This window comes from Chlorocebus sabaeus, chromosome 8 (assembly GCF_047675955.1).
Source record: "Chlorocebus sabaeus isolate Y175 chromosome 8, mChlSab1.0.hap1, whole genome shotgun sequence".
Taxonomy (NCBI): domain Eukaryota; kingdom Metazoa; phylum Chordata; class Mammalia; order Primates; family Cercopithecidae; genus Chlorocebus; species Chlorocebus sabaeus.
Window position 1 is genome coordinate 142,462,784 of NC_132911.1, and position 12,056 is coordinate 142,474,839.

General features: G+C 44.8%; 1 protein-coding gene across 2 annotated transcripts in view; it reads right to left on the reverse strand.

Moving 5' to 3' along the window:
* Nucleotides 1–12,056, reverse strand: part of COL22A1 (collagen type XXII alpha 1 chain) — a 327,564-nt gene that overhangs the window by 233,947 nt on the left and 81,561 nt on the right. For both annotated transcript variants that reach the window (XM_008001616.3, XM_073018373.1), the window contains exons 6-7: nucleotides 9,754–9,877; nucleotides 3,995–4,270 (exon numbers count right to left, since the gene is read on the reverse strand). In XM_008001616.3, coding sequence (XP_007999807.3) covers nucleotides 3,995–4,270; nucleotides 9,754–9,877 — 400 coding nt within the window. The remainder of the gene's footprint in view (nucleotides 1–3,994; nucleotides 4,271–9,753; nucleotides 9,878–12,056) is intronic.

Genomic DNA, 12,056 nt, shown 5'->3' on the forward strand with positions numbered 1-12,056 from the left:
GAAAGCTGGCAGTACTCTAGGAAGTTTTATAAGCACTTCATATATGATACAGCATTTAATCACAAAACAACCCTGTGGAAGGAGTGCTCATTTTTCTCATGTTACAGCTGAGGAAACAGCATCAGAGAGGCTATAGAAGAGCTTGGACTCCAAAACAATTTTGTTTAACTCAAAGGCTAAGACAGGCAGTTTTAGGGATGTGGGGCTATGTGCTAAAGTTGGCTCTTGTTTTTAGGAGACTTTTAACTCAAATATAGTCTCCCACCACCTCAAATAGAAATATAGTGGAAATCTCATTGTTGGATGGGAGCTGGAGTTAGAAGGATCTAATCTTGCTCTGTATCTTTGGACATGTTTGTTATTCCCTCTGAGCCTCTGTATCCTTGTCTGTTGAGGAAATGAGGGGCTGGATAAGATGCTCTCTGGGTTCCTTACAGCTCAGAGGGTATCTGTTTCAGGGACTGTTATTCAGGGCTGACAGTAGAACCATGGAGTTCACAGAGCCAGAGTCCTAGCCTGGCTGCCCAAGGCAGGGAACTTAAGCAAGTCACCTGATACTTTTGAGGTGGAATCTCCCCACCTATAAAATGTGAGGAGCATCCACGCACCTGGCCTGAATTTAGGATTAAGAGGGGTTGTGTTTGTGACCGTGATGCACACTCTGAGGGAGATAATAGTGATCCTTATTGTGTCATGAATACCCCATAGCTCCATCTTGTCCAGCCCTTTGATGTCTGTTATCTTAGGCAGGGAGAGGTTTGCAAATGGACCTGGAAGACAGGCTGTGTGAGTGGAAACCCTAACTGCCATTTGTTGGCTCTGTGATCTCAGAAGAGTACTCAAAATCTCCAGGAGAGTCTCCATCTGTGAAATGAGGATGTCTACTCTATCTACTTTCTAAAGTTGTAAAGATTTTGGTCAGAAATGGGGTAAAGGGGTACTTGAGTGCAATGCCTGGCACAGAGTCTCTGCACAAGTAGCTAGAATTAGTAGCAGACTGAATAATGATTTTTATAGCTTTACTTTGATTTTACTATTTTTTGCTTAATTTGGTTCCACATCTATTATTTTATCCCTCAGCAACTGCACATAAAAACAAACAGGGTGTGGTTCCCATTTCAGAGATTAAACAAACTAACAGATAAATAAAGCCTGGAAAACACGAACAGTGTGTGACATGGGCGATGGTGTTGCAGCTGGCTGGCAGTGGCTGGCATGTGAGCTGCAGTTTGCATATGTCTGTCCTTCCCACATCCGAAAGCCCCAATCTCTCCTCTCCCCACTACCTCTGACCAGCTCACTCTCAGCTTAATTTTTAAAAATTGGTATGCACAGGGTTATTGATGAGTGATCATTCTGTTAACAAAGCAAGTTATAACAAAGTCCATAAACTTGTTTACGATGCCTTTTGCTGGACTGCCACTTCCTAAAATTTTATGTATCCCAACTTACTCATTTTTTCTTATGGTTTATGTTTGACATACCAGGAAACAATTTTGCAGCATGTATAACAAATAAGCAATGAGTATACAAAATATGAAAAGATTATCTAGAAATCATTCAGTAAAGAAAACTAGCATAGTAGTAAAACAGGCAAAGGAGATGGCCTAGCATCACCAAAGGGGGACGTGGGAACCATCAGAAAACATAGGGAAGGATTTCCAGTCTCAATGGTAATCAGGTAAATGCGGATGAAAACCACAATGCTGGCCGGGCGAGGTGGCTCACGCCTGTAATCCCAGCACTTTGGGAGGCCGAGGTGGGTGGATAACGAGGTCAGGAGATCGAGACCACAGTGAAACCCCGTCTCTACTAAAAATACAAAAAAATTAGCCGGGCGTGGTGGTGGGCACCTGTAGTCCCAGCTACTCGGGAGGTTGAGGAAGGAGAATGGTGTGAACCCGGGAGGCGGAGCTTGCAGTGAGCCGAGATGGCGCCACTGCACTCCAGCCTGGGCGACAGAGCGAGACTCTGTCTCAAAAAAAAAAAAAAAGAAAACTACAATGTAAGGCCAGGTGCGGTGGCTCACACCTGTAATCCCAGCACTTTGTGGGGCTAAGGCGGGCGGATCACAAGGTCCGGAGTTCGAGACCAGCCTGACCAACATGGTGAAACCCCGTCTCTACTAAAAATACAAAAATTAGCCGGGAATGGTAGCATGTACCTATAATCCCAGCTACTCAGGGGGCTGAGGGAGGAGAATCGCTTGAACCTGGGAGGCAAAGGTTGCAGTGAGCCGAGATCGCACCACTGCATTCCAGCCCGAGGGACACAGCGAGACTCCATCTCAAAAAAAAAAAAACAACGAAAAGAAAAAAGAAAACTATAATATAACCCTGTATGCCCAGCAGACTGGCAAAACAACAACAAAACATTACACACATATCATTTATATATGATATACCCTTATACAGATATAATATATAGAGATCTATATATAGATCTATATATAATGTTTATATATATTTATATATTACATATAGTTATATATAATGGTATATTATATATAACTATATAGATATAGATTAAATAAACATTTATATAATTTATATCTATAATGTATGTATATGTTTATATACATAATGTTTAATGTTTATATGTTATATACACACAACATACATACACACATATAAAGGTCACTTTCTAGAGCAATTTGAAATACGTGGGAAGGTTAAAAATTGTGTACCCCAGAGCCCAGTCATTAAACTTGAGGGTACGTACCTCCAAGAAATGCTCTCAATTCATCTATATCTCAAGCTTAAAGGGCAGGTGTTGCTCACATTTTCCTCATAAGTAAAGTGCATGGAGATGTACCCCCCTTTTCAAAGTCCAAGGCTTGCTAATTACGATAGTGATACATTAGAGACTATCTAAATACCACTAACAGGATAATGAATGATTTATGAATGAATATATAACAAAGTATTATGCATTAGCTAAAAAAAAATAAAAGCTTAGACACATGATTTTGAGTAAAGAAAACAAAAAAAGCCAGATGTAGTCCATTATTTACAAAAACTTCCAAGAATCTAACCTATGCCTAATGGTACTATATTTGCTTATGCTTATGTATATGTGGACACATAAAATGGTTTTGGAAAGAGCTTTCCCCACATCATGTTTCCTGTTATTTCGCAGGCAGTGGGGGATGCTCCCATGCTAAGTCAAGCTTAGCATGGGAGCTAAGGTTGACTTCAGCTTGAAGACGGAACATGCGGATCACTGTGCAAGGTGTCTGTGTGTATTGTATTACGTACATACGTCTGGTGTATGCATCTCTGTGGCTACAGATATGCATATTTCTTGAGGGAAGAAAGAAAAATTAAAGGAATGAAAAAATAGAAGAGAAATGAAGTAAGGAGGAAAGAGAAAAAATAAAAGAAGGAAAGAACATTGATTCAGGATGGAAGGATAAATGTTCAGTTATTACCAGTTGTTATCCCTAGTTGGTGCAATGAGGATGATTGTTGTTTATTTTCCACATATTTTCCAATTCTTTTTTACAATCAAGGAAGAAAAAATCTGCATTTAAATTATTCAGAAACTATTATATATCTATCCACCTACCTGCACATACATATTCATATACATATGCACATATATGTATGTGTGTGTGTGATCTTCGCAGACCTAGGAGCTACCTTTCTCTAAAATTATTTATGCAGCCAGAGCCATGTCAGTCTTGCTCTCTTTTGTGGATACTGGTGTCCCCAGTGCTGAGCACAGTGCCTGGCACATCATAGGTGCTCAATGTATATGTGATGAATGATTGATGGAATGGCTGAATAACTGAATGAATTAATACATGGGTGATGGTGAATTGGGGTTCCAATATGGCAGCTTTCTGAGTCAGAGTCTTTCCTTCTAAGACGGTCCAAGGTGATGATTTGTTACACAGTTCATGTAGGTGTGGAGAACACTGAGGGCACTTAGCTCCCAAGGCTTCTCCCCAGTGGCCTGGAACCTGAGCTGTGGAATGCCCCCTGGTACTCACGTCGATGGGCACACTGTCGTAGAGGCGCTTGCCAATCACAGTCTTGCCCTGGATGTCAATGTTCTCCCGCTCCTCGATAGGTAGTGTCTGCACCAGTGCACAGTCGATATACAGGGAGACGTTCTGGGCCTGTATGCTCAGGGCAATCTTGTGCCAGTCCCGGTCAAAGAGGTCATTGACTCGGGAACCTCGAAAGACCACCCTGACAGCATCTTTCATGGCACCCACAGCGTTGTACTCGACTGCCTTGTTTTCACCATCCAGCCGGATGGAGACCTGGGGAGGAAAGGACCAGAGACTCCTTAAGCTTCTTGGGGCCAAGAGAAAAGAAGAGAATGGGAAAAGGGAGTTCAGAGTCAGACCTGGCAATCCTGCGTCAGATCCTGGCTGTGACTTACCAGCTGGTCACCTGCCATCTGACCTTGGACCAATTCCTTCACACCTCTGAGCATCGGATTCCTCCTTACACAATGGTGTTAATGATGTCTACCTTGCAGGCTATTCTAAACTTGGTATTAAATGGAATAATTGCACTCATACTTTAATGCAGGGGTCAAAGCCTCAACTGTCTGGAAGGGCTATGTGGGTAAGAGAGCTTTGGTGAGACTCCAAGACAATTGGTGCACAGAGGGGCTTGAGTTGTAAGACCAGCCAGAAATCCTAACTAGTTTCAGTGTCTTTTAAAACCCTGGGCTGGTTAAACCAAGCACATCTTCTGGCCTGATCTGTTAAACTACACGGTCTCTCATTTGAAGATAAAGCTGGAGCTCCTGTAAAATAATGTTTCTTGACAGTAGGAGTCTGATCTGTCTGGGTCATTGGGGTAGCCTTTGCAAAATGCACAGGCATTTTGTAATGGGCAAATTCTGGGGAAGGTTTTACTGTTTTACTTCTGATTGGGTTTTTTTTTTTTTTTTTTTTTTGATGCTGGTTTTTGTTGTTTTGTTTTTTTTGAGATGGAGTCTTACTCTGTTGCCCAGGCTGGAGTGCAGTGGTGTGATCTCAGCTCACTGCAACCTCCGCCTCCCAGATTCAAGCAATTCTCCTGCTTCAGCCTCCCGAGTAGCTGAGATTACAGGTGTGCACCACCACGCTCAGCTAATTTTTGTGATTTTAGTAGAGACAGGGTTTCACCATTTTTGCCAGGCTGGTCTCAAACTCCTGACCTCAAATGATTTGCCCGCCTTGGCCTCCTAAAGTGCTGGGATTACTGGCATCAGTCACCACACCTGATTGTGTCTGATTGCTTTTTAATAACGAATAAGTGAGTATGCTCTCATCCATGTACTCATTTTGTCATCCCTCTAGAATATTCATCAAACATCCTGTGCGCCTAGCAGGCAACATGCCGGGTGTCAGGAACACAACAGTGGGCAAGAGATACACAATCAGTGCACAAAAGTATGAACAGAATAGAAGGCACAGAACATGAGTATCCACTGAGTGAATGAAAGAATGAGTATTTCCTTGTTCCGTCTCTGCAAGGTTAGTCTTCATCTGCTCTAATATTCATGTTTTGCCCCTTCCCTGTGGCTCCCTGCTCCCAGGATCTGACCTTTTAGGACTTCTTCATCTTGGCTCCTGGGCCCTTTGGCTTCTACTTGAGCTTGGCCCATGGGAAGTCCATTGGAATGGAGACCAACGAGTGGGAAGAGAGAGAGTTGGGGCATGTATTCCTCCCACCCCTCCTGGCTTCCCTGTGGCTCCTGAGTGGCTTTGTTTCTCCATGTGCCCCAGTTCTTTGGAAGTATATCCTCCTCTGTGACTCTAGAACTCACCATCTCCTCCCTGTTCCCCTGCCCATCCAGGCTCGGGTGGTAGCTTCCTCCTGTGGCTGATCCTGGAATGCCTTGGCATTTCTTGTTGGTTTCCTTAACCCTTATCCCTTAACTGCATCAGTTCCCTTAACCCCAGTCATTTTGCTACAGCACTCGTCAAAAATGTGGACCCAGTAGGGGCTGTCTCTTGCCAGCCTACATCTAAACCAATGAATCACTTTTTAGCTGTGTGACTTTAGGTAAGTTATTTAACCTCTCTACAGCTTCCTCATTTGTAAAATGGGACCAATAGTAGTGCCTACTTGTGAAGAGGATTATATAAATTGATCCACAAGAATTTAATTAAATGAATTGTCATGAGGACTATTATGAGAATGATAATATATATAAAACATTTATATAGTATTTATTATTTTCCAGGCACTGTTCTAAATATTTGCAATAATGAATTAAGCAAGTAAATTCACAAGCATCACAGCAGTGAAACCTTCCCTGATAAACACGTACTCTTGGATTTTAACTTGGCCATCTGTTCTCACATCCCAAGATGTGTTATTGACTTTTTTTCTTTTTTCTTTTTTTTTTTTCCTCTCTTTTCTTTTTTTGAGATGGAGTCTCATTCTGTTATCCAGGTTGGAGTGCAGTGGGGCGATCTCAGCTCACTGCAAACTCAATCTCCCAGGTTCAAGCAATTCTCCTGCTTCAGCCTCCCAAGTAGCTGGGACTACAGGTGTGCACCACTATGCCCAGCTAATTTTTGTACTTTTAGTAGAGATGGGGTTTCACCATGTTGGCCAGGCTGGTCTCGAACTCCTGACCTCAGGTGATTTGCCTGCCTCGGCCTCCCACAGTGCTAGGATTACAGGCATGAGCCACTGTGCCCAATCATTTATTGACTTTTTTCATAGCAGAGCATCAGTATATGAAATTATCTTATGCATGTCTTTTGTTCACCTTTTTGTCTTTCCTGCCCATCATTTTAACAGGCACTTTCTCTCTTCATCTGTGTAACTCCAGTGGCTAGAACAACACATGGTACACAGTGGCACTCAATAAAAAGGTACTGAATGCATGAAGGAATGAACAAATGAATAAGAGTCTCTGTAGTTGAAGGAAGGTACTCACGTAGTACGGGGGATCAGCTACATATTCAACACAACCTAGGTCTTCTGGTCTCTTTTTCCATGCTCCACATGGGTTCAGTACAACCAAGGAAGACTAGGATTTATTTTAATTGCATCACCTATTTTATGCTATGAGTAGGGCATAAAACAGAAAACTATGAAACCTTGTCTAATGATCTAATACTTCTAATACACATAAAGCGAATACTTCCATGATTAAACATGGTCTTCCATTTCACATTTCGAGCACTGTGTCCCTGAACCTTCAGAGCTTCCTGGGGACATGGCTTTCCCCGTGTTTCTGTCTCTAGCATGGTATAGAGCAAGGGAGGGCACCCGGTAGTCAGACGTCTTGTGTCTACCAATATTAGCTGGGTGGCCCTGGGGAAGGCACTTTATAGGTCAGCGCCATCAGCAAATCCTACTGGTTCTATTTTCAAAATCAATCTATAACCTGACGGTTTCTCCTAATCTCACTGTTACTGCTGGCATTCACATTTGCCTGGATCACTACCATGTTCTCCTAATTTGTCCTATTTCTGGGCCTGTGCAACTCCACAGAGTCTCTTCTCAAACAAAAAGTCCCTATACTGGCCTATAAGACTTGTTGAAATCCAGTCTCCTTTCACCTCTAGAACCTCATATCTAACTAACCCCAACACACACACACACACACACACACACAGACACACACACTACTCTGCTCCAACTGTACCGGCCTCCTTGCTGTCCCTTTATCGTATCTGGAATGAGTGAATGTCCCTCAGTTTACCCAAATGACAAATGGGGAACATGTCAGCTTTTAAGGGTGGTTGTAAATGGCAAATGAAAGCATGAGCATCTGTATCTATAGATGAACTTCTCTACCTGTAGATCTACAATGACTGACAGAGTGTATGGGCATGCACCGAACACCACTCTGCTCACAGATCATCTTCTTTACAGGTCTTTATCCAGTTTTCCTGTGTCTAGCCAGTATTTCCCCCAGGGCATGGAAGTGCGCATCATTGGCACTTCTGGTGATGGGCACCCAACCAAGCCTGGCTTAACAAGGGTAAATTTCTGGGTGCCTCTTCACACAGGAATCTCAGATCTCAAGACAGACTTCATCTCTGCATGGCTCTGCGGTATTTCACCCCATTACTCATTTTGACAGGAGGAGGAGACGACGCACACATGGCAGACAGGGCACAGACAGCTCTGCAAATGCCATGAAGGAAGAGATCCCAGACTGAGGGGGCGGTGCAGGCTCACCCACAAGAATGTCATGGCAGGGGCCCAGTACCACTGCACCAGACCCTGAGAAAATGGAGAAGCAAGACCTGTGCAATTGGAGATGACACTGGATGGGAATGCAATGGAATTCTCCAGAAAAGTGGCCTCTGGAGAAGAATCTCGACTCCTCCATTCAGCCTCCCACACTTACAAAATCAAGCCTCTCAGCAGTTAAGTTTGAAAATGTTTCCGCATCTCAGTATGACCAGGGATGTTATGGAAAAATCATTCAACAGGACTAATTGATCAGGACAGGCTTGGAAGAGAAGCCAGCTAAGCATGTGGTTAAAAGCACAGATGTGGGAACCTGAATGACTGGGTTCAAATCTCAACTTCTGCTTTTATTACCTGTCAAAAGGTAAGCAAATTTCTTAGCCTCTCTGTTTCCTCATATTTGGCTCAGTTTCCTTATATCTGTGATGCTAACAGTAGAAAATATTCATAGAATTATTATGAAGACTAAATGAATTAGTATTTGTAAAGTCCTCTGAACAATCCCCAGCTCCTACTAAGAGCATGTACACATTGATAAGCAAATGCATCTGAAGTCAGGGCCCAGCCTCAACCTGGGAAGGCGAGCTCACTGTTTAAGAGTATCTTGCCCTCTCTGATGGTAGGCCATGAGTGTGATTGCTGGAGTCCAATTGCTTGAGGATGCTTTTATTTTATTTTAGCCCCTAGTGAAAGTTTAGTCAGTATCTCCCAGCTGAAAGTGAGTAATATCTTCACCCAGTTCATTTTTCTAGGAGAGGAGAAAGAAACAGTTCGTCTATGAACTTGAGAACAAGGGGATTTGGATTTGGCAGAGAACAAATAGTAGTGTTGCTTTTATCTCAGACCAACAGATGGTGTTGATGGCTTTGAATTTCAGATTTGTCTTTCCTCACCAGACTGTGTGCTGATGGAGAACTGTCCTACCTTTGTGGGAACTGAAAGCTGAAACACACCAGAGGTAAGTAAAGACAGGACCCAGAGCTTCACTCAGAAGAACACTGAAGGGAACTTCTCATGATGAGATTGTATTATGTCTCAGACACTGGTCTAGATGCTTTATAGGCCATTATTCCATCTGATTCTCCCACCAACCATTCATGGTAGGTACTCTGTTTTCCATTTTACAGCGAAGAAAACCAAGACTCAGAAAGATAAAGTAACCCATCCCAGGACCCACACCAATAAAGGAGTAGACACGAGACCCGAACCCAGGTCTATGTGACCCTGAGCCAGTGCCCTCCACTGCATCACAAAGCCGGGTCACTCATGCTGCCAATACAGCAGGGGTCACAGGACAGCAGAGCTGGCGCCCATCTCCTTGGCTAGGTCAAGACTCTCGGAGGACAGGAACTCAGTCTCCTTTACCCCCATTGGAAGGCCTGGTACTATATCATTAGGACAAGAAGCTGGACCTCTTGGGTCTCATGACATCCCCCTTGCAGGTCCTCTGAGCCTCCATACACCAGGTTCTTGATCTTTCTAGGCCCAGGGATAAGAGCCCTGGAGAAAACACGGTGGGTGATGCCAATCCCTGTGCGAGGAAAACAGAAAGCTCAGGACCACTGAGATAAGGCGGTGCTGTCCTTACCTGTGGGATGCCGTACTGGTCGATGACCTGCCAGATATACCAGTCTTCCTTCCGAGAGGTTCTCCTGAACCGGAAGGTTGTGACAAAGGCGTATTCATCAGGTAAACCTTGGGGGAACACCTCCCTGGAGAAAAATGGAGACAAACACACCAGGCTTGGCAATGAGAGCAGGGAGCCAGCAAAGTGAACCCACACAACCCACCAGTGATCAAGCCCTGCCAAGTTGACTTCCTAAATATTTCCACCATCCACCTTCCTGGCCTGCCTTAACTGCCTTCTCCTTAGGTCAGGACCTCAATGTAACCTAGACTATCGTCATGGCCCCTGAGGTTCCAGCCTCAGCATCTTCAAATCCATCCCTATGGTACATCTGCTTCCATCTCTCCACTACCACCATGACTGATGACATCCACAGTAAACGTTAAATGGTCACACTCCAGGGATCATATATGGAGAAACTCCCAGCTTTGCTGCTCCCTGCTGCATCCCTCCTCAGCCAGGACAAATGGATATATCTTATCCTGCTGGGGGCCCTGTCCCAGATGCCAGGATGCCATGGTCTGAATGTTTCTGTCTTCCTAAATTCATTATGTTGAAATCTTCACACCAAGATGATGGTAACAGAAGATAGGGCTTTGGTGGGGGGTGATTAGGTTGTGAGGGCAGAAGGCTCATGAATGGGATTTGTGCCCTTATAAGAGAGACCCCAGAGAGCTTGTTTACCCCTCCCACCATGTGAGAGTGCAGGGAAGAATGGCGTCTATGAGGACTCTGATCTTAGACTTCCCAGCCCGCAGAACTGTGAGGAGTAAATGCTGTGTATGAGCCACCCAGCTTAATTTATGGTGCTTTGTCACAGCAGCCAGAATAGACTGGGATGTAGCACATCCTCTTCTCTCCCACAAGGCCCAGGTTCCTGCCTGGCCTGTGGAGCCAGCCCCTCACCTTGGGGAGGCCTCGGCTCCCTGTTGCTCCACCCCCGCCAAGTTCTGGGGCTGCTTTTCCTCTCCCAAATTCAGAAATGAAAATTGCTCATTCCCTTCTGTGGAGGATCAATCCCCCGACCAAGAACCAAGATGCCATCCCTCAGTCCCTCTGTCCTCGGAGCACTGCTCTTCCATCTTCCTCTGTATCATGAACAGGGCACCTGAGCTCCCTACTGCCTCTCGCATATCAGTACAAAACCCCGCCACCCCCAACACACAGCCTCCCCTGACTGCACATCCCCAGTCGGGACCTGAGGAATCTCCCATTTCCTCTCTTTCTTCCTCTCCTTCCCTTCACAACAGAGTTCTGGAAAACGTCGTTGACATCACCCCCTCCTTCTTCATCTCTCCCATCTGCTTGACTCACGGCCACCTGTCTTCCAGCTCTCCAGGCTCCCCACATTTTCCTTGAGGTCCCTGGAGAGGAAACACTGACAAATCCCTGTCCCTCAGCACCCACTCGGGTCCCCGCAGCATGGCAAGCACTTCATAAAAGTTGAAGGAATGCAGAACTTCGAAAACTGTCAACAGCCATTTCCATGGAGAAACCCCTCTTTCACTAGAGCTAGTACAGGCCTGCTTGATCTTCCTGGAGAACACATCCTAGACAACACAGACGCAGAAGCTGCCCCATGCCTTGTAGGAGTCTGAGCAGCCTCCCTGGCCCCCACCTACTCGATGGCAGTAGCAACCCCTCACCCAGTTGTGACAACAAAATTGCCTCTAGATACTGCCCAAGGCCCCCTGGGGGGTGGGGGTGAAATTTCTCTTAGTTGAGAACCACTGATCTATCCTAGACTTACATCCTATCAAAATAAAGTTTAGCTTACTTTTTCGTAGTGTTTCTCAGATTCAATAAAGCACTTACACATAGGATCTCATTTGACATAAGATTCTAGGATTTAATAAAAATACACTTCAGAGCTTAACACAAGCTCACCACTACTCTTTTCACATATTGCCTAATTTCTTCCTCACGAGAATGTATAAAGAAGGTATTACAGGTGTGAACCCGGGAGGCAGAGCTTGTAGTGAGCCAAGATCACGCCACTGCACTCCAGCCTGGGCGACAGAGCGAGACTCCGTCTGAAAAAAAAAAAAAAATCTGTATTTTGATCCTCGTGCTATAGCTGAGGGCACCCAGGCTCTGAGAGGTTAACTCCATGCCATTTGGCTACCAAGTGGCAGAGGAAAACACACCTGGGATCTGCTCTCCTGCACTCTTCTCTTAATCACCAGCTGACTGCACTCTTAACTGCAGAGCCTGCTATGGGGGAGCCCAATCCTGCCCTGGGGGTTGGGGGCTGCCTCAGGAAT